Source organism: Vidua chalybeata, chromosome 5, assembly GCF_026979565.1.
Source record: "Vidua chalybeata isolate OUT-0048 chromosome 5, bVidCha1 merged haplotype, whole genome shotgun sequence".
Lineage (NCBI taxonomy): Eukaryota > Metazoa > Chordata > Aves > Passeriformes > Viduidae > Vidua > Vidua chalybeata.
In genome coordinates, this window is record NC_071534.1 from 72327134 (window position 1) to 72349904 (window position 22771).

Below are 22771 nucleotides of genomic sequence, written 5' to 3' on the forward strand. Positions count from 1 at the left end.
AAGGTAGGATGTCACTGTGCCAAGCCAGGAAGAACTCATCTTCTGACTGAACATTTTCATCTCAAAGTTTGTTTTTTTTTTATTTTTAATGTTGAAAAACTAGCAAGTGAAAGAGAAATGATTCAGAACTTTATTTTGCTTCTACTTAGCAAACCCTGGTATTGCTCCCAGTTCACAGGGAGAAAATACCCTCAGAACAGGATAGTCTTCAGCTGGAGAATCTGAAAGTTATGAATGAGACAGAACTGAAAATGGAGCAATTCCAACAGGCAAAAGTGCACAATTTTAACAGTGCTTTGACAGTTTCCTGTGGTAAGCAGCTATAAGAAACAAACTCCCACCAGAAGCAGTGAATTCTCCAGCACTTAATGTTATAAATGCATGACTGATACACAGATACAGGCTTAGGGAAATTAAAATCACATTAATGGGTCTAAAGCCAGGGAACCAACCTGAAATCAAATCAGATTGGTTAATCTCCTGAACAGACATGACAATTGACTTCTGTTGCTAAAAGTACTTTTATGAAGAGGAAGGGGATGCTTTATTTTTTCTTTCTTTCTTCTTTTTTTTTGTATTTGTTCGCTCAATTTGCCCACTGAAGCCCCTTGGCCTCACCCATGGAGCCATGGCAGGGACAGGGTGAGCAGCAGCAGCCCTGGCTGTATGTGCCCAGTGCATGCCACCCTCATCAACCCCTGGCTGAAGTTCTGAACCAGAAAAGATTCCTTGGGCCTCCTCCATCTCTTGGATATGGTGATCACAGCTCCCTGTGACAGTGAGAAAACCCCTTGTGTCAGGGTGAAAATTGAAATAGGATGATGGTAAAAAGGTAGAGAGTTCCAGGCCAGGAGATCCCTGCTGGCTTAAATTTTCCTGTGGCTCAACAAACCCCATGTGATGAATTGCTCTTTGTTGGAACCTGTACTATTTAAAGTGGAACCCCTGCTTTGTGAGAGCTGGTTGTAACAGAGCAGGAAACAGGATAAAGAAAAAAAAGTTTAACTGGTGCAGGGTGATGCCATATCCCCAGCCCAGGGCTGGGGAAGAGCAAGCTCAGTGACTGTGGCATTTAGGGAATGCTGTGACCTGACCAGGGGCAGGGAAGCATTTACTTGCCATAAATACATCCAGGAGGGGGAGAGACACATGCTTGGAATAGTCTCCAGGACGAGAGGCTAGGTAGGCAAAGAACTCCAAGGGATGTGGGTGGATGCTTCCTGCTCTTGCGTTTTTCTGTGTGCTTCTTCTGCAGTCAGGTACCCAATACGGGATGGCAGCTCTTTGGACTCCAAAATCCCGGCGTCTTTGAAATCTGAACTCAGGAAACTTTCAACCACCAGGGAGATGGGATCAGAGCTGTACCACTAGGGATCCCCTTGCCTCACGGGGGGAATGTGCTTTAGTCCCCTGGCTCACAGTCCCCCCCCCTCCTCAGGGCTCACTTCTTCCCAAAGCTTGCCCCATGGCAGGTACGAACCAGACACAGGTGACGGAGTTTGTGCTCCTGGGCTTTTCCTATGGCCAGCCCTTCCTCTTTGCTCTTTTCCTGGCCATTTACCTGGCCACGCTGCTGGGCAACTCTGCAATACTCATCCTCGTGTCCCTGGATCCCCACCTCCATAGCCCCATGTACTTCTTCCTTAGTCACCTGTCCTGCCTGGACCTTTGCTACTCGTCAGTGACGGTGCCCAAGATCCTGGCGAATGCGCTGCGCCCACAGGCGACCATCTCCTACGAGGGGTGCCTGGTGCAGATGTTCCTGCTGATGTGGTGCGCGGGGGCCGAGTGCGCGCTGCTGGCCGTCATGGCCTACGACCGCTTCGCCGCCGTGTGCCAGCCCCTGCGCCACGGCCAGGCCCTGCGCCACAGCGCCTGTGCCACCGCTGCTGCCGGCTGCTGGCTCTGGGGGCTGCTGGACTCAGCCCTGCACACCCTCCTGGCAGCCCGGCTCTCCTTCTGCGGGGCTGCCCAGCTCCAGCACATCTTCTGTGATGTGCCGCCGCTGCTGGGGGCCGCCTGCAGCGACACCCGCCCCAACGAGCTGGCCCTCCACGTCTCCAGCATCTTTGTAGCTGTCAGTCCCTTCCTGCTCGTTGTAATCTCCTACCTTTGCATCCTGGCCACTGTCCTTGGGATGCCACTGGCCACCAGCCGGCACAAGGCCTTCTCCACCTGCTCTGCACACCTGATGGTGGTCACCCTGTACTTTGTGGCAGCCAACCTGAACTACAACCGGCCCAGCTCGGGCTACTCCCCGGCAGCTGACACGCTGGTCTCTGTGTTGTACTGCATCATCATCCCCATGCTGAACCCCCTTGTCTACAGCCTCCGCAACCAGGAGGTGTGGGGGGCCCTGCGGAAGGCCGTGCGGGCAAGTGCCACACCAGGCAACAACGCCTGAGCAGCGCCAGGGCTGCCACAGACTGCCAACACAGCGCTGCCACTGCAATGTCGATCTGTGGGACATCTGTGACAGCACAGTGAGCCTGGGGCTCCCAGCCCAAGCACGTGGCACACTACCATCACTCATCTGACCCACAGCACATCACTGAAAGCAGAATGGCAAAATAAAGTCAGGAACAGGGCTACAGGTCCAGGATTCTGTCTTTATTTTCCAGATGCCATGTGCTGAGCTCAGCACAGGACGTGCTGCAGCTGTGCTACTGCCAGGGAACTTTGCAAAAGGCAAATTCATGTGGAGCCAGACACGGACTGGCCCTGAGCATAGCCACGAGCTTTGCCTCAGGGCTGCCCCAGGTCTTGAGTCAGGCCCTGTGCAGAACAAAGGGCAGTGCCTTGGACTGCAAAACCTGGCCTGGGCAAGAGGGGCTGTCCCACCATCCACTGTCCCCATGTGCCTTGGCTTCCAATCTGATGTCCGCTGGGTTTCCCCAGGCTGCCAGGGAGGCTCTGCAGCACTCGGTACACAAGCACAGCAGCTTGCACAGGCCACCCATGGCTTCAGTGCTGCAGTGAGACATGGAGGTCTCAGCACCGAGCTGAGAGCTGGTGGCTCCAAACTCACCAGAAATGCTTTGCTTTATGGCCAGAAAAATTTCCCTGTGCAGCTGTTGTGTGTGCTGTGGCTCTGGGTGACAGTGCCTGAGGAGTGGCTGGGGGTCTGCAGCTGGGCCCAAGCTCAAATGAATCTGTGGCTGTGGGGGCAGTGGCCAAATCTGCAGGTGTGCACATGAGGCACAGCAGTGTCCAGCACTGCAGCAGAGCCAGGAGCAGGGGCTCACTGGGGCAAGGGAGATGACACAGGCAGGTGACACCTGCAGTCACACAACCTACGTCGGCTGAACCCAAACACGCTCATCTGTAGCTCAGTTACCAAGAGACACCCAACAGTATCTAATCTGTTCCCAAAGAAACCCACTGCAGAGTCAGAACTGGCACTAGGAGGCACACAGCCTTGTTGGGAGCAGTTTGCCATTTCTCAGTGCACAACGCATGCTGATTTTACTCTTCAGGGAAAGAAATGTTTCTGTAACCCACCTGTTGGGTTGGGCTGTTGCTCCTATCCAGACAGGCTGTGAGCCCCTCAGCCCTCTTTGCTATACACCCTTCTGGATTCTAAAAAGTCCTTGAAGCACCCTCAGTCCAGTGTCACTGGACACATCAGACTCTGACCAGTGAACACCTTTCTGAGGAGCCCCTAGAAGGGGACAGCAGGAAAAAGCAGAAACCACACAAGGAAAGAGACTGGGGAAGCTGCCTCAGAGAAGCAAAAAACCCAAATCACTCCAAATAAAAACCCCAAAGCCAACCAACCAGAAACCCAAACAAGAAACCTCTGGAAAACTTGATAATTGATAAAATTGATAATTTTTAACCTGAATCCCAATGCACCTTTCCTGTGACAGACAGACAGTCGTTGGGTGTTCCCAGGATCAAACACTGAGCAGGAGTGCCACACTCCTGCCCAGGCAGTACAGGCTTGGTCAGCTGCAGGGTGGTCCAGAACTCACCTGTAAACCACACTGAACTCTAAAGCTTAGTGTCAGTGGGACCCTCTGAGCACACTGCTGGCAGTAGCAGTGACTGGGCTGTGCTCCCACAGCCCCTCAGGTGTTCCTGCAGCCTTTCAGGTGTGCTCCCACAGCCCCTCAGTCCCACAGCCCCTCAGGTGCTGTTCTACTCAGCTGTCCCTGGTTTATTCCTGCTGTGATGGTACCTGCATCCCACAGAGGAACAATTCCCAAAGCTGAACATCCACCTAAGAGGTACTGGCTTGAGAGAGGGCTTTATTTTGCATTTCTGGAAACTGTTTTAAACATTAGCAATAAAATGTTTCTTCCTGTCCTGCTTCCCACCTGCCCAGCCTTTTCCTCACATCTGTGATGGAGAGTCAGGCTTTTCAGGAACCTCCAGCAGGCACAGGGGACACAAGCTGTCACAGAATCACTGGACACTGTTTGAGCCAAGCCAGAGCAGAAGCTGGGAGGGAGGGCAGAGCCCTGGGGACAGACACACCTGTGCCCAAAAGGGTCACACAGACCATGTTCATGTTTCTCTGGTCCATGCTGCAAACATGGCTCATGCTAAAAATGGAAACCTTTCCTTGGAATAAACACAAATTTGGCTTTCCCAGCGCTCTTTGCTCCGACCCCTGACTAGGATGAGATCCAGGGCCACAGTAACTGACAAAGGTCCTACAGCTCACATCCCTTCTGCCTTGGCTGGACTAGATTTGGTATTTCTGCTCTGGGAATTGCCCCACTGGGAACAGGACACACTGCTGCAGGCTTGCTGGCTGACAGGTGGGGCAGCCTAGATAGAAGAGACCTTGTATTGCACTCATATACTCTTAAACCATCCCAGCTTGCCCACCTGGAAGTGGATGGGAATCAAAACCCTCTTGGGCATAAGACAAAATATTCCCTCTGGCACTGCCGATTTGCTCCTTGATATTTCTCTGAATGTGGATGTACCAAGCTGAGCGAAATTAAGCTGATAACACAGGAAAGGCTGAAGCAGAGACAGGCTGCCGTGATTTGACACTGGCCAAATGTCAGGCACCCACAAAAGTCACTCACTCACCCTCCCCTGCCACAGAGGGAGGATAAAAAAAAATGAAGGGTTCATGAGTTGAGATAAGGACTATGAGAAAACACTTCACATCATGGTCTCACCACAGCCTGCAGAGGTTGTTTCCCTCACATGTTCTCACATCCCCCTCTTCTCTGGCTAGGAAAAAACGTAACAAACTGTGCCCACTTTGTTTTGATTTTCTTCTTAAATATGTGATTCACAGAGGCAAGAGGTGGAACGTGTTGGTTTAGCACAGCCTGGTTTTTTGGGGGGGGGGGGGGCACAGAGGTGGCTTCTGTGAGAAGCTGCTGGAAGCTTCCACCATGTCCAGCAGAGCCAACCTCTGGTGGCTCTCAAAATTGATGTGCTGCTGGCCAAGGCTGGCCAATGAGAGATGATGGTAACACCTCTGTGATTTAAGAAGAAAGTCAAAACAAAGTGAGGAGCAATTTCAATTCCAGACAGAGAAGAGGAGAAAGTGAGAATATGTGAGCGAGACAACCTGGAGACACCAAGGTCAGTGGGGAAGGAGGGGCAGGAGCTGCTCCAGGGCCCAGAGCTGAGATTGTCTGCATGGTGAGACCATGGTGAAGCAGCTGTGCCCCTGCATCCCGAGGGGATCCACAGGGGATCCAGAGATCCACCCGCAGCCCAAGGGGATCCATCCACAGCCCGTGGGGATCCACAGGGAATCCAGAGAACCACCCACAGCCTGTGGGGATCCACAGGGGATACAGAGATCCATGGGGGATACAGAGATCCATGCACAGCCCATGGATCCACGGGGGATGCAGAGATCCACCCAGAGTCTGTGGGGATCCATGGGGGATGCAGAGATCCACCCCCAGGCCGTGGGGGAAGTGCCCATGCCAGAGAGCAGTGGATGCCTGGGGGAGGCTGTGATCCAGTGGGAAATGCAGTGGAGAGAGAGCCCTTGCTTCCAGGCTGGAGCAGCCTGGCCTTGGAGGACTGCACCTCGTGGAACAGTGAGCCACGCTGCAGCAGTTTTGGGAAGACTGCTGCTCGTGAGAGTGGACCTCTGTCAGAGAAGTTCACAGAGAAGCAGTCTCCCATGGGAGGGACCCCATGGTCTCACAGGGGAGACTCCTCTCCCAGAGCAGTGGAAGAAAATCTCAGTGATGAGATGACCAAAACTCCCATGCCCTGTCTCCCTGCACTGTTGGTGGGAAGGAGGGAGGAGTTGGGGGAAAAAAATAGGTGTTTTAAGGGCTTATTTTCTCATTATCCTCCTCTGACTCTGTTAGTAACGAATTCACTTTGTACCTCTAAGTCAAGCCTATTTTGCCCTTGGAGTGTTTTCTCTCTGTCCTCATCTCAGCTCATGGAGCCTTCATTAAATTTTTCTCTCCTCTGCCAAGCTTTGACAGAGAAGGGTGAATGAGTGACTTTTGTGGGTGTCTGGCATTTGGCCAGTGTCAAACCACGACAGAGGCAAAAGTTGGGAGGAAACAGTTTGCACTGTGCTCATTTCACTGCAGAAGCTTCACATAATTTGCTGGGAAGAGGCCGACTCTGCCATGGCACTGTCCCCGCCACCAGCCTTCATCCACCATCTCAATGTGTGTGATTGTGTCATCAGGATCAAAAGAAATCTCATCATCACCATCTGCAAAAATTGTCAAGAAAAGACAGTCATAATGCAAAGAGAACCCCAGAAAGAGCTGGTTCACATTCTTCCTCCCACCTTCCCCCAGGCAGGAGAAGACAGAACAAGTGCACTGATAACCCCAAGAGTTTACCTCACCCAACCTCCATCCTACAGCACAGATAAAGCAGAGAAAGAGCAAGACCTCACAGATGAAAGATGAAGTTTCTCTGTTCCTGTCCTGCTTTGGGCCAGGACAAGGCTAGTTTTTTGCAGTAGTTGGGAGAGGCCATGGCCAAGACACCGAGGTTATTCTGTACCACCTCATGTCATTGCCAGCGTGGGGGAAAGGGACTCTCGATTACGAGGAACACTGGGTTGAGAAAATGTGGTGGAGGGAAGCCATCCAGTATTGTCTATTGGTGGGTGTTTTTCCATGTGAATAATTTATTTTCTTATCTTTTGTTATTAACATTGTTGCTGTTACTGTTTGCTTTCTTATTGCTGTTTCCAAAATTGTTGTTATCTCAACCTGTGATCTTTGCCTTTTTGTGCCTCCAATTGCAGAGGAGAAGTGATGCATATCTTTTTTTACTGGGAGTACTAAACTGGAGGATACCATTCCTACACCATGACATTCCCAAGTCAGATCTCATTCTGCTTCCCAGGAGGAAGCAATTTAAACCACTAAGTCCCAGTCCTTTCCCTGCTGTGGTGAGCCCCGACATCCCTGCGGCACAGCCCTGCAGGGGCTTCCCCCTTCCCCCAGCCCTGAGGGCAGACCCACCTCCTTGGTAATCATAGAGAGCCACTGCGCAGATCCCGGGGCTCTGCCCCTCAGCAGCACTGTCCGTGTTCCCTGCAGGACACACAGATGAGACAGAGGCTGAAGCATCCACACAGTCCTGGTCAGTGCCACCCTCCAGCCCAGCTCTGGGGAAGCACATCAACCCTGTCAGCAAGGAGAGGTGCACCACAGCCCAAAGCAAGGAGTGACTTCCCTCCCTTCTCTCAAGGAGACAGTTGGGTCCTGATCTTTCATACTCCTCTCCCAAGAAAAAGGCTGGGAATAACTCCAACCTCTTAACTTGCCAGCAATTGCAGCCGTGACGGAAGCAGCAACAGCAGCCCATGCAGTTTGCTCCTGTGCTTGGACAAAGGCTACCTGCACTCCTCACACCAGAGACTCCACCAGAGCAGCTCCCAGGAACACCAGCTAAATGAGGAATGGGCTGCACCAGAGGCACCCCCAGGCCCCAGGGCAGCACTTGCCAGGAAACTGCAGCAAGAGTATTGGTCCACATCCAGCTTCTCCCAGGCCTGTGGCAGCCTCCTGCCCAGACCCTGATCCAGCAGATTCCTGCTTCTGGTCCAGCATCCCATGCAGCACATCTGCACCTTAGAGCTGGGCATGAGAGTGGGACACAACAAAGTCTCCATCACCAGGAGCTGCTATCCTGACCACAGTAGACTTCAGGATAAAAATTCCCTCTGCAGTTTGTCCCATACATCCAGTGAAGTTAGTGGACAGGTACAAGCTTCTCAAGACACGGGGTCTTCCATCAGTACTCACCCAGGTGGGGATGGCTCTGTCTGGGCTCCTGAGGAAGGATCACCTCATAGTCTTCACCTCCATCTCCTCCAAAGTCATAGGTGGCATCCAGCTTTCCCAACGGGGCTGGCACTTCCTCATAGTCAGCACCTCCACTGGTGCTGTCACAGTAGTCAGAGGGCTCTGGCAGCTCCTCATAGTCTCCACCAACATCCAAACTTACATTGTAGGTGGGCTGACCCTGGATGGGGACCTTGCACAGCTCTGCATCCAGATCTGCTGGCCTTGGTGGCAAAGTGGGTGGTACTTCTTCATCCTCCCTTTTGGCCTCCTGCTGTGAGGTGGGAAAGTGACTGGAAAGTCACCTGCAAGGCACCCACCACAGGCAGCTCTCCCCTGACTCCCAGCACCTGACACAAGGCAGCCCCTTTACTGCTGCCAGGGCACAAATGGAACACCATCCCCTGCACACCAGGGAAACAGCTGCTCAGGCCGTGCTGAACCAGCAGCTGGGATTGCCCTGGAGACCCTCATGACTCATGTGTCTGAACTCTGCTCATACTTCACCACAGCCCATGGTAGTGCCACTGCACTGACCCGCTCCCAGAGCTTGTGCCATGGGGTCAGCAGTGTCCCATGGGGTCAGGTGCTGCGCAGCATTGGGGAGCCCAATGCTCCCACTCATCCTTCCAAAGCCTCTCCCACCCTGTGGCTGTGCTCCACATCTTCCTGCAGGGCTGCATATAAAGCACAGCTCCTCTCAGGTGCAATCCCCTCTGCCTGCTCCCCTCCCCAGCTCTCCCAGGCTGCCTTGGTACCTGTTCTCCTGGTGACACGGGCTGGTCCCCAGCAGCATCCCTGGGTATCCCTGCTGGCACAGCTGGAGGGGCTGCCCCAGTCCCAGTGTGCTCCTTCTCTCTCGGAGGGATTTCCTGGTGGAGAAAAGCCATCAGACTGCTCAGTCCCTCTGAACAATGGCTGTCCACATTCCCAAAATAGCAACTCAGAATGTTCTCCTCCACCTACAAACCTGCTGCGGGCCTGGGCACTCGCAGGTTGGTGACAACAGTCGGGTAGCCTCGAAGAGGAGCAATGTTGGGGGGGACAGCTCCACTGTTAACACCCCTCTGTCCCCTGAGTGCAGGAACAGCACCAGGGGGAAGGCAGGTAAACACAGGGGCTGGGGGCCATCTCCAGTTTGCTGGGATGCATCCCACATAGACTGCTGGGATAGCAGTGCTGGGGAGCAGTAACCACACTGTTTGCCAGGCACCAGAGACAAAATAAGCTGAGGCCAGAGCACAGGCTGAGTGCAGGTATGTCCTTGTATGAGTGTTTGGTGTGCTGAAAAGGCAAGTCCAGTGACAGCTGTGAAGCCATTCTGTGGCCTGCATTGGCAGATGCAGGGAAGCAGTTTAGGCAGGAGGTTTCCCTCAAGAGACCAGACAGAAGGACATGGAGCTGCAAGGCTCTGAAGAAAAGTCTGTATCACGAGTCTTGGAGGACACGGCAGGACAGCCCTGGCTCACCTGCTGCTGAGCCAGCCGGTGCTCCCGGGCCTGCCGCCTGGCCCGCTCCTCCTCTGCCTGCCTCCTGCTCTCCTCCTCTGCCGACCTGGCCATGTGCTCAAACCGCGACCGCAGGCTGCTGGTGCCACTGGAGGCTCCTGTGAGGAGACAGCTGATGGACCCAGCCCTACGTCTTCCTGCCACCACCCCAAGCATCCAGGAGAAACCCAGACCTCTGTCTCTTCCAGAGAAACTGGCAGTCAGCCAATTTCTTCTGCCCTCCGGCACAGGTTAAACCCCTATCCCACCACAGCACACACCTGCCAGCAGGCTGCCACAGAGGGACTGTGAGGCCCACAGCTTCCTAAGCCCAGGGCTGGTACTCAGGTCTCACCTGCCTCCAGGGGTCTTGTTTTCTCATAGGAGGAGGTGGGAGCTGCCATCTCATCAAAGCCAGCAGCATTCTGCAAGAGGAAGTGAAAGAATTGTTCAGCCCATTGGGCAATGCCAGTGCTGGCTTTGGGTACTGGTGATGGCAAGCTTTGCTCCTGGGTGTGTTTGTCCTCACCTGCACACCTGCCCTGGCCCAGGGGAGGCTGTTGGCTGCAGCCCTCCCTTCTGACACTTCCCTATCCTGGGGATGTGCCTGTTGCCCCCCCAGCGAAGGACACAGGTGTCCCTGCCCAAGAGATGGTACTGAGAGCTGGAAAGGTGCTGTGGAGCCCAGCAGGGAAGACTGAGCGGTGACACAAGACAGCAGGGCTGGGGACACTCCCTGTACCATGGCAAGGAGCTGGGGGATGCCTGGCCATCTGCCTCTTCCCCAGGCCCAGGGACACTGCACATTCATGCCATCACTCCCCGTGGCATGAGGCCTGAAAGCAGCACCTGTGTGCAACACCTGCGGCACCACTGGCTTCAGGAGGGAAGGAGAGAGGCTGAACCGGGAATAGGATTGGTGGGGAGGGTGCAGGAAAAATGAAGTGAGATAGAGAAGGCTTAAGGGTTTACCTGCTTTCATGAGAAAACGATTTCATGCGAAAAGGAATGAGCAGGTAGGACCCACTTCTCAGCCTGACACTTTACAGCAGGTGCTGCCTGCAGATGTCACAACAGGCTGATGGCTGACTGCAGCCATGGAGCCTGACAGCAGCTCTACTCTCCCTGCAGAAAACACACCTGAGCAGGTAAACCAGCCTGCAGGCTCAGAACCAGCTGTCCACAGGTAACAGCAGAAGCCTGGACATGCTGTGTATATGACAGCATTTTTATTTTGTGTGAGCCTTAGTCTGATACTGAGTGTCCAGAACTTTACAAAAGGGGAGTTCAGGCTGCCTGAGTGTCTGTTATGCTCTGCTCTGGTGCAGTGAATTCAGCATTTCTCCATTTCTGAGGACCAGGCAATCTGACAGTTACTTGCCCAAATAATCCTTATTTTTACCATGTTTATGCTTCAGTATTCTTAAAATGCACAAATTCATGTTCACTTTGAGCTGAACAGGAACTGCTTATCTCCTCTCTGCAACCCGCCTCCCAAAAGACCCACAACCCTTTTACCGAGTCCTCATCTGCTTCTGCATGTTGTTTTTGACCACATACAAGGTGTGCCCTTTGTCAGTGCACCTCCATTTGCTGTTGTTAAATTCAGAGCTAGCTGTAATCTCTTCTGAGGGCAGGACAACACTCCCTCTCTGTTGCAGGCCCAGCCTCCACACGCAGCACGGACAGAACCATGTGGGTGGTTTCAGTGCGTTTGCACCCTCCCCTGCTCCCTCGAGCTCCCGAGGACAGTGATGCTGGTGCTGTACCAGGCACAGCCCTGTGTCCCCAGCAAGGGAAGGAGGTTTCAGGGAAGGCACCATCACTCCTCTTCCAAATGCCCCAAAGTCCCAGGATCTGCATCTTTTAGGCTATCACATCCATGCAGATCACACCCACTCGCAGGACCCCTCTGGGGACCAAGCCCTGAAGGGCAGCCTGCCAAGCACAGAACTGATCTCAGTGCCTCACTCCGAGATGTGACTGTAGATGAGGCTTTGCCTGGTGTCAGCCCAAGCAGAAAACCTGAACCAGCAACTTGGTGACCTCTTCTCATGCACAGCAGATTGATCTGTGTCAATCCCATCCCTGCTGGAGTTTGTCAAGGTACGTAGGAAGATTTAGCACCCGAACAGACCATGAGGCACTCCTTGACAGGAGTGAAAAACCTGCAGAGGGTAACAAACAGCAGAGAAGTGAGGAGTGACAGAGAGTGCCATGAGGAATCCTGCATTACAGTCTCCTCAGGCTGCATTCCTCTGCACCCTCTGGTATTTTAGGCTTGGCCAGTTCCTTCCATAGCTGTGCACTGGGTACTGGGATCCCACCTCAACTGGGGGAATCTCTTCTCTTTCAGCTGGGCAAAAAGCAGTGATTACGAGGAAGCAACTGCAGGCTGCAGCAGTCTTACCTTATCCACTCTATCCTTCTGGACCCCATAACGGCCTCCAAACCCCTTGGCATAGTCTGTATGGGAAAAAAAATGTTATTTTATAGTATTTTGTATTTTGTGTGCACCTCTGACTTCAGTATGCTGTGACCAGTGAAATGAGTTTGCATGTGTTATCTCTAGTTAATTCCAGATGTGATGAAACACAGATAAAGCTAAGTACTTTGGACAGTAGCTTTTAGGACTAATCCCTCCCTCCCTTCAGCTGAGGGCACAGGTGAGCAGGGCTGTACCTGCCAACCTGAGCCCAAGGCACCAGGGTGAGGCCAGTCACCCCACCTGACCCTGTTCAGGAAGGTCAAACACGCTGTACACAAGGCACTCCTGGGATCTGCTCTGCCTCATTCCTCTCTGAGAGCTCGTGACTTCAGAGTGTGTCTCGTGTGTGCAAAGAGCAAATCTGGGCGGAACCGGGGCAGGGAGGCTACAATGAGCTCATGGTTAGGAATGTCCCTCACAGACAACGGGAGAGTCTGAAAGTCCTGATTGAGGGACCCACACTGCATGTCCCCCACTGATCCAAGCTCCCATCTACTCTGCCCTTGTGCTTTGGGGTTCACTGTGTCTCAGCTGCTCTGCAACGTGCTGGCCACATTCTGTTTCCAGCAGCTGGATCTCTTACTATGAACCACAAGCTCCAGACACAGGTCTGTGTGTGCTCCAAGGAAACTTCTAACACCTCTGGCAATATTGCCTGACCTCTCTGGGATGCGTGGGGCTGCACTTCTTCCTGATGGTCCCAGCCAAGTGCATTCTTGTCCTGACGATCCCTCTGGACCCCAAACTTCCCACCAAAGCCCACAGAATAGTCTTCAGCCACAGGGATCCAGATCAGGGCATGGAAGAGAACATACAAGGGTGGGAAGGAGAAAAGTGGCAGCAGTGTGAGCTCAGGCTGCTCTCACAGGTTTTCCATGCCCGGGACTTAGACATGGAACAAGGCCAGATTTCCCCACCAGTGTTGCAGCAACAGCCCTCCCTCCTCCCTAGGATATGTCACCTGCTATTAGCACCTGCCTGAGCTTCCCCTTCATCCTTCCTTTGGTGAGACGCTGTCCAAGAAATCCCTATGCCCACAGAACTCTTCTGCTCCTCTTCCTTTAGCCTGAACTCTTTTTAGCAGCCATGCACTGTGCAATGGCTTTCCTCACCTGGCCCTTCCCAATAGCTCCCTGTAGCTCTTCCACCATTCCCATAGTCCTAGTGGGCATAGTCCCCAGCTCCAGCCCTGACACTGCCTGCTCCCCCTCCCCAGCACCCCCAGCCCCTCCAGCTCACCCAGCTCCCTCAGTTTTCCCCAGCTCACCTGGTTGCCGGGGCTCACCTTTCTGAGATTCATGCTTTTCTGCCTGGCTCTTGTAGTCAAATCCCACAGCTGCTTTGTCCACCTTATCCCTTTCCACTCCGTAACGGCCACCAAAGCCCTTGGAGTAATCTGAGGTGGAGCATGGAGTCAAATGCTGCCCCCAGCACGGGCTGGTGAGGAGAGGATAGAGAGCAGGACTGGAGAGGGCCCCAGGGAGAAGGGACAGCAGCAGAGATTATGGAAACCACCACAGAAACTGAAGGGTTGGAGGGGACAGAGTGGATGGTAGGGAGCACCACAGATGAGAGCCCATGGGAATGAGAGCACAAGGCAAACCGGGTCAGGGCACCAGGAGACACAGCAGGCCAGGAGGAAAGAAGAAAACACACATGCCAAGGACAGTGGGAACTGTCACCCACGAAGGCAAAGCCAAGCAGGACTTGGGCACTGACAGCTGGGGCATCAGTCCCTCACCCACTTCCAAAGCCAGGATTTCAGCCTGTGGTCTGCCAGCCTCAGGAAAGGGCTGTGAGTAGAACACAGCCTTGGGAGTACAGGAATGGCAAAAGGGCTTATGTTTGCTATAGTGGAATCTCAGCTTCCCCAAGGACACACCTGACGTTGGGGACTGCCACCAAGGCTAAACACCCCTTTCTGCAGACTTGCTCCCACTCTGTTCCCTGGTACAATGGTCATTGTGCAAGAGCACAGCACAGTTGCCCTGTGCCTCTCCTTTTTCCATCTCCAAACCAGTGATCCATTAAAAACTTCAACCATGTTCAGCTGTTTCACAGGACCACCTGGTTATTACTGGCTGCTGATTCCTGAGACATATCAGCCTCCATCCTAACTCCTGGCTGTACAGACTCCTCCTTTCAGACACCTGCCTGCTCAGTCTCTAAATCCTGCCCTTCAGGAGTAAATTGGAGCCACCTCTCCCTGTTCCCTCATGCTATTCTCACAGGTCTGCATTTCATGGGACTGAGTTGAGGCTTCTCCAACAAATTCAGCTGTACCAATCCATGGAGGCTGTGATCTAGAGAAATACGCACAAGAACATTCTGTATTCCAGAATGGGTCTCTGCTTCATAGAAGCTCAGTCACTTAGTCTGTAAGTCCTAAAAATTCTTAGACTTATTGTGACTAAACTATTATCCACTTATGGGCCTGTGATGAAATGGATCTTTACGAGACCTGTTTTCAGTAAACACAGATTTTATGACTGTTACCTTTGTGCTGGAGCTTCCACTATGGACACATTTTTATGAAAAGCAATTCAAACACACTATTTCTGACATTTCCATTTCCTGAGAAATTTCTGTGGTTTCACACAGCCTGATGAATTCCTCTGTCTACAAGAATATGTTAATGGAGCACAACTGCACAACATTCATTATTTTAAGATCAACCAAGAATGCCTCAAACAGTTTTCCTTCTTTTATAGTTTCTTTTTAAATGAACTTGATTCAGTTCATTCCTTGGTAATGCAGTATTCCACACATTTACCTGAAACAGCAACAGACCATGCCTTCTCATCTTCTCTTGGGTGGAGAATATTTAAAATATCCTGAGTTTCAATTCTTGTACAGCTTGTTGAATTATCTGCAGAATTCTGCAGAAGTTTGGATGCTTTGTAGGGTTTTGCTTTCATATCCATTGCTGTGCCTTTTCCTTACAGGGCTGCTTTTCCAGCAGTCACTTCTCAAGTGCTACAGTGCTCAGGCTTCCTCTGGAGCAGTTCTAGGAAGGGCTTTGAGAGGAGAGGGAGCACCAGCCATCCATCGTGGGGTGGGGTGTCTCCTCTGCTCAGCCAGGACGGGCTTTCCACCAAAGCAAAGCACAGAGACAAGCAGGAGGTGCAGGATGAGGGTGGTGACAGGACAGTGGCACATGGAGCCACAAGGGAAATGGACTGGGAACAGGAATCTGAAACAAGAGACAGGAGACTGTGGCACAGCCAAGAGCACGGGACAGTGGGAGCAGAAGAGAAGCTGGGCAAAGGGTCAAGGGGCCACATATGCCCAAGGACTTGCCTTTCTGGGACGAGTGTTTCTCCACCTCGCCCTTGTATTCAAAGCCCAGTGCTGACTGGAACAAGAAGGGGAAGACTGTCAATCATCCTGAGAACCAAGATGGGTCTCAGCCTCCCTCCCCTGGGACCAGGCTGTCACTGGCTCCCTGTCTTGTGCTGCAGCACGCAGGGGCAAACACCACAGCCCCTAGAGAAACAGTGTTCTGCCTGGGTGGGACAGGCCCACCATAGCAACGCACACCAGTCACCTCCACAGCTGCCCCACACTGTGGGGCCACTGCCCTGCGCACAGCTGAGCTGTGCTTCAGCGAGACCAGGGCACAGGGCACACCCTGCATGCCCTGAGCTTTGACAACAGCCCCAGGCTGGCACGTGGCAGTGCTCCAGGGGCAGCACAGGACACAGGTATGGATTTCAGCTGCACTGTCCAACACACCTTGTCGGCTCGGTCCCGCTGGACTCCAAACTTGCCACCAAACCCCTGGGCTGCATCTGTCTGCGAGGAGTGCTTCCCAACATCAGCAACATACTCGTGTCCTACTGCGCACTGAGAGGAGAGACAGTGTGACATAAGCATCCATGGTGGACAGGCAGAGGCACCACAGCTGCTCCCACACACTGCTGACACGCTCGTAGCCACAGGTAACAGGTCCAAGTTGGCTGTGCCGATGGTGCTCAGGCTCTCCACGTGGCCTTTGCCAGCAGCAGCTCTGCTCAGAGGCCTGGGAGGAGCCTCGAGGGCTGTCATCTCACAAACATCCCCACTGCCAGCTCATTAAGCAATGTGGGATGCCGAATGCCAGCTGCTCTGAAGTGCTGGTGGAGTTGCATGGTGGATAATCACAGGGTAGACAAGAGAAAGTGCAGACAGGCACACACAGCCAAGAACTCCAGGCAGAGCTCTGGGACCCGTTTCCCACTTCTGTATCTGACAGTGAGGGCCAGCAAACCTGGCCACAGGCCAGGCCAGGAACCTGCCCTCCCTGCTGGAGGTGCTCTGGCCAGGAACTGTAGACACTCTATGCCAAAATGGAACAGCTGTGCTCAGACTCTGCTGGACTACAGCGAGAGTGCTTTTGTTCAGCAACTTCTTAGCCTTTGTCTGGTTTCATCGGGATGCTGCAAGTGTTCAGCTTCTGCCCCTGCTACTGAGGAACGTGTGCAGTTCCTGACTACAACAGCTCTGGCAGAGAGAGCAGGGAATTCTTGAGGACAATCTTTCTCACCCTGCCATCATGGTATTGTTCAATCCCACAGTGACCACATCTATGGAACTCTACTTCGACCTAATCATCTCATCTCTGAGAAAGAAGCATTAAATGCTGAAAGGTGCAGGAAGAACCATGATGATGATTATCACAAAACATAGACCAGATCTGATGTCTAGGGCTTTATCTTGGGGAGATATGAGCTCTGTAATGCAGAATATGAGGAGGGAATTACTATATATTAGTTCTGCAAGCACAAGTAGGGAGGCACCAGATTTAATTGTTATGCAGCAGGCTTGAACAGCCCCAGAAAGTCTTTCACAGCTAAAGGGAGCATTGCAAAGAAGTTGTAGAGACGAGTTACACAAACGAATTCAAGCAGATCCTGGAGACAGAGTATGTGCTAGCTGGACATGTGTGAATCTCTGCAGCCCTGCAAACTCTCCATACTCTCCCTTCAAGGTCAGGCCAGAAAACAGAGATACCCCCTCCTTTATGAGAAAAGCACTTTTCCACTGAGGCTCAGGGAATCCTCCCACAGCTGTTACCTTATCCATTCGGTCTCGCTCTGTTCCAAATTTGCCCCCATAACCATAGGATGCCTTGGGGCCAGTCTCCAGCTCCTTCTTCTTGATGACCTCATGTTCCTCAGATACCTTGTTCCTCAGCTGATGGATGCTGGAGACAGAGACAGGGTGGGTGGGCGTGCTATTTCGCAGAGCCATGCAGCTGTGCCCCTGCACCAGCCAGAGCCCAGCAGGACATTCAGGCAGGACCAGCTGCCTGCGCTGGGCTCCCCTGGGTGCCAGCCAAACCCGCAGCCACTGTGCCTGAGGGCACCCGGGGGTCCGGCAAGGGACCACTGGGCTCAGGGGGACATCCAGCCCCGCTCCAGCAGCTCTGTTCAGGGCTACACCCCGACCTTCTCGGGAGCCCACACCTTCCTTTTTCCTGCAGAGCTGCGCCGGGCTGGCCCGGAAGGAGCTGGCAGCCTTTGCACCGGGGCAGCCCCGTGTGCGGGTGTTCGGCGCCCGAGCCCCTACGGCTGCGGGGCGGAACCCAGCCAAGAGCCGCCGAACGGGGCCCGGAGGCTCCCGGCCCGCCGCAAACCGGCCCGGCTGTGTCCGCGGTGCCGTCCGCTCTCCTCCGCGGGGCCGGGCCCGTTCTGTCCCCGCGGGGTGGCTCCCCCACGCCCCGGTCCCGGTCCCGGTGCCGCCGCACTCACTCGATGTGCCCGGCGCGGCCGGAGCCCTCGATGGTTTTGGCTCCCCAGCGCTGCTCCCGCTCGGAGATGTCGTTCTGCGGACGAACCGCGGCCGTCAGCCCGGCCCGCACGGGGCTCGCTGCGCTCCGCCGGACCAGGCACGGCCCAGGGGTTCCGCACCCCATCCCCGCCGGGCCGGGCCGGGGTGTCCGCCCCACTCCGCAGAGCCGGGATGACACCCGGCATGTGCGGAATTCGCTGTTCGGGAAGACACTCGAGAAACCGCAGTGACCTCAGCCCTCGGGCCTGGCCATCATAGCCTTGTGTTGTAGCTTTGTGGAAGCTCTGAACATATATTTGATAAAGTGAAGCATCAATAAAGTATTTCCTAATATACAATAAAGCTGAAAATATGTATATATGAAATATAATGAAAAAGTTAATAAAAAGTCTTATTGTATTCATGCTTACTTTGAATGCTTCCACAAATAGAAGAAATAAAGTAAGCAAAAAAAAAAATTGACAGTGTAGATTTTTCCTAAAACATTAATAACTTGAAACCATGAAAAAGGAATTTCTTACTGGAAATAATTAGGCACGACTACACCTCACAAACACAGGACTCTTGTCCAACAGGAGAGGCTTATTAGGAAAGTAATAGAGAACCAAACGGAAAATGAAAATCATGACCATGTATGAATGCAGAGGGTTCCCCAGGCTGAACCCTTCTGCTCTCTCACCAACTCAACTCAGAGTTGAACTAGATAGAAAACAAGAGTGTAAGAGGCACAGAGCCACACCTGCACAAGTTGACTGTAAACAGAGTAGGATTTTTCATCTGGAAAAAAAGACGAATGAGGGAAATCCTGCATCCTGTACAGTTACAAACAGTGTGGGACAGAGAAAATTTGTTTGCTGTGTCTTGTAACATATGTTGTGGAGAGGACAAGGGAGTTACCCTTGTAACGAGGGGGTTTCTTAAATGAGCAGGTTTATAAAATCCTGCATATTCTGTACTCCTTAAGTGCCATTACTTGTGGTCAGACATGGGGTATGCAATAATGTAGGAAGTTCTGGAGACTAAACCTGGGAGATGTGTCAGAAGTGGCTCAGACAGGTGACCTGACAGTGCCTGCAAGGGGCTGATGGCACTCGGTTGATCCTGCCCTGCCAGCAGTGCTGCAGCCCTGCTGAGCCCCGAGCCCTGCCCCAGCAGCAAGAACTCAGGGCCAGGAGCTCTTCACACCACCAGTATAAGAGTTTCCACACCAGACACTCACCACGAAATCGGGGTCTGTGTCCCAGTCGTCTCCCTGAGCCTCCACTTTCACTGACACGTTGTGTCCCACAACTGCTTTCCACATCTGCACAACAAGGACATAATGTCACCCAGGGTGGCCACACATGGCCACAGCTGACTCACACTTGGCTCACACCCAGCCAGAGCAGAACCTGGGCTGGAAGGGGCCCTCACAGGCTACCGGTCCTCACACATCTTCCCTCATATAGCACAGGGCACCCCAAGATAGCTGCTCCTGAGCCCCAGCATGTCTTACAGCAAAACACACAGGGCGTGTAGGTAAACCATGGCCTTCATGCACCCTGACTCTGCAGTAGGAACACACACATTAAAATGTAAATGAATGCTGGCATCCAATTTCCAGATTCTGCTTTTCCAACACACATTAATTTTCTGTGCTGTGGGAGGCTGTTCCCTGAGTTACCCCTGCTATTAGCTCAGTTGCACGTGCCATGGCGTGCTCCAACACCATGACACTGTGCTGCTGGAACTGAGGTGGACTCCTCAAGCCTCTTGTCTGCTTTTCAGCCATTTAATTCCTGCCCATAGCCTAGAGAAGGGTCAGAACAAGGCAGTGGTGCGACAGAGCTGGTGCTGTGTGGAGTTCATGTCTGTCACATGGAGAAAATGGGAAATGGGGCTAAAAGCACTAAAGATGTAGGACTAAACTGGCTGAGGCTGTGGTGGAACTGCTCCTTCAGGCCTGGAGGAAGTGATGGGCCCAGGAAGAGGAAGTTAAAAGTAATGTGAAATCTAAAACTGCTGCATTTCATTTTCAAGGTGACCATGAAAAAAACAGGATGAAAAAGCCCCCTCAAAACAACTGAGTTTTTCCAAAATGAGAGACAGAGAGAAAGTATTAGTTTGCTACCCCTACAACCCAGAGCAATCACCCTCATCAGAGCCCCATCACTTCCTATCCCATCCTTTTTTCTGCCTGCAGTGTTGAGGAACTGCAAGTTCTCTGTGTCACCCAAAGCAGCTTTATCGTGGGGCAGAGAGAAAGATGGAAGAGAATGTGCAGGAAAGACTGAGCTGAGCCCTGTTCTCCATCACACCAAACTGTAACCAAATCAGCAGGAAGGAAGAGAGCTCCTGTGTGCTGAATCTTCAGTTAACAGCAGCTTTTACCATGTGCTGCTCAGCTGTGCTAACCCCTCACTCCCATGGCTGCGTGGAAGTCTCAGACAGCCCTGAGCTCTTGGGGCAGTTGCCCTCTGTGAAAGCAAAATGTTTATGCTGAATCATTAATAATTCTCTGTTTATGCTAAGTAATTAACTGTCCCACATCAAAAGCTGCTTAAGTGAATAACCTTCTGGTTTAGTGCAGTGCACTGCTCAGTTTCAAGCTGTCCTTTCTAGAGAACCAGCACTGTAAGATCAGGGAGCAAAGAGAACAGAAACCAAGAGAACAGCAATGATGATTCTTCCTTTTGTTAAACAAAGGCCAGGTAGTCAGCTAAGAGAGAAGATGAAGGGCTAAGGCAGATACACAGTGAAGACCTGGTTTCAGGCCTTCTCCAGGTGTCTCAGGACCATAGCCAGTCTGTGACATTGCTCACTGACAGCAATCCAGTGCCAAACTGGATACAGTTAATTGCGGTTAGAAGCAGGGGATGTGTAAAGGCTCATGTGGACAACACAGCCCCTTCTAACACCTTTCTTCTCCTTTCCCCCTTTCTCATTTATTGGCATCTCTCATGCCGAAGATTTTTAAAGTTCGTTGCTCATTTTCGTAAAGCATAAACCAGCAATAATAACCAGCTATCACAGGGCTGCTCATCATCAGGACAGCTGATTTGAGCTCAGATAAGATAGTTGAATGACCTTTTAACCAGCAGTTTTAAATACTGGTGTAAATGGTTCTTGACCACCCATTCTCCAAAGCCAGCTGCCAAGCATTGTGGGAGCCATGACAAACCACAGGCTGTAATCGCATCACGAGGTTCTGGACACTGTCTGTATGAGAAATATCAGCCAGGGTAGCATCTCAACCCTTTCTTGTCCCATTTTCCCCTGGGAAAACATCCACTACAGCACAAATACAGGCTACCACACAGCACAATCGTGCTGGTAGATTTGGTAATGTGGTTCTTTAGAGCCTTAAACACAAGAACCACAATGGTGACAGGACAATAGCCTGAGAAGCAAATCTCGAGTATTGTCCACTTAAACATGCTTGTTCAGGAAGGAGTTCCCTTTGCCCACCAAAAACTACACTTTTTTTGTAGTTATTTCTCACTTTCCACTCCCAAAACCCCCTCAAGTTTCTTACCTTTAAAGGCTCACCAGTTCCTGCTGGCAAACTTGCTGCTTTTTGCTCAGGCACCTGCTGCCAGTGACAGCTTTGGGCCTGTGTCCGCTCTGAGTTCCTGTTTTAACTTCAGCTCTTTTCACTTCCTGCATCCCAGCCCCCAGCTCTGCTCAAGTCGTGAGTGCCAGAGCTGGCCCCAGTGCTGCAGTTCCCCTGCAGGCTGCCTCTGTCCTGAGACACTGATGCAGTGCAGAGTTCCCCCATCAGCACACTGGAGACCATCAGGTCCCAGCACACCTTGTGTTTTAAAGAAGACTCACATGGGTATAAAAACAAAAGTTCTGGTGGAGGCACAAATCCTGGAGCCAGGTCTTGAGCATGCCTTTTACTTTTGATATCTCTCCCCATTACTTGGAGGATTGATAACACTTAACTGTGCTCCTGAACCTTTTCCCATTGTGCCCAGGGCCCTGAAAACTCCTTTGATCAAACTTGGGCTTCTTGTTGCAACATCACCAGTACCCCCATGAGAGAACCAGAGTGGGCACAGTCCAAAGGCTGCACTGAACTGAAGTCAGCCGTCTGGTGACATCGTGTCTTGGGCTCCTGGGAGGCAGCAAACATTCCTGGAAAGAGTCTAGCACATGGGTGCTTTCAGTGTGCTCAGGAGCAACTTACCTGTGATTGCACCCATGCTGTTTCTCCTCAGCACTGGCCTTAATGCAGCTCTCATTATCAGGGGTGGGTTGATCTGCCCTCGGTGAGGGCACCTGTGCAGGCTCCTTGCACCTCATCATGAGCTTTGTCTGCCATTCCCAGATCCTCACACCTGTCCTGTAAAGGGAGCTGAGAGGATTGGGAGGGTTCCCCTTAGAGCTCCATGCAGTAACTTGTATCCACTCCTCCCTACCCCTGATGTTGCCTTCCTCCCGGCACATAACCAGACCTGTCCCAGCCTCAGTGGTGGTGCTGAATTGGTGTGAGTGTCCGAGGATGACACAGCACAGCTTCGTTGGCTGACCTTCCTTCTCAGCCTTTATTGAAGATAGATCAGAAATCAAAGCAAGACAGCTCCACTGGAGAAGAAACAAAATGTTGAAACGTTTGTGACAGGAACCATCAGCTGAACAGCCCCGTCTTTCATCAGGTCAAACCACAAAGCTGTTCAGTCAGACTACGCTTAGCAGACCAGGAGATCCTTTTGAGGTTTTATTCCTATATTTAATCTAAACTATACCTGTTCTATTTGGAGGTATAAAACATTTAAATGTATCTG

General features: G+C 52.3%; 2 protein-coding genes across 6 annotated transcripts; one reads left to right on the forward strand and one right to left on the reverse strand.

The window, feature by feature from the left end:
* Positions 1 to 160: 160 nt before the first annotated feature.
* LOC128788399 (olfactory receptor 5V1-like) lies at positions 161 to 2486 on the forward strand. Its single transcript, XM_053943417.1, has one exon. It carries the CDS (start codon positions 1466 to 1468, stop codon positions 2402 to 2404), a length of 939 nt encoding a protein of 312 aa, XP_053799392.1. The 5' UTR covers positions 161 to 1465; the 3' UTR covers positions 2405 to 2486.
* On the reverse strand, positions 2479 to 22264 carry LOC128788398 (hematopoietic lineage cell-specific protein-like). Of its 5 annotated transcripts, none has more exons than XM_053943414.1 (15): positions 22174 to 22264; positions 19222 to 19305; positions 17963 to 18036; positions 17286 to 17415; positions 15966 to 16076; positions 15531 to 15585; positions 13516 to 13626; positions 12891 to 13001; positions 12153 to 12208; positions 10098 to 10167; positions 9725 to 9861; positions 9014 to 9127; positions 8217 to 8529; positions 7431 to 7502; positions 2479 to 6664 (listed from the first exon to the last, which is right to left on the reverse strand). In XM_053943414.1, the coding sequence occupies exons 2-15, from the start codon at positions 19303 to 19305 to the stop codon at positions 6528 to 6530; spliced, it is 1575 nt and encodes a 524-aa protein (XP_053799389.1). In that variant the 5' UTR covers positions 22174 to 22264; the 3' UTR covers positions 2479 to 6527. The 5 variants fall into 5 exon arrangements, with proteins under 5 accessions (XP_053799389.1, XP_053799390.1, XP_053799387.1 ...); XM_053943415.1 differs by lacking the exon at positions 22174 to 22264 and adding an exon at positions 21517 to 21574; XM_053943412.1 differs by lacking the exon at positions 22174 to 22264 and having other exon boundaries at positions 8217 to 8526.
* Between the last annotated feature and the right edge of the window lie 507 nt (positions 22265 to 22771).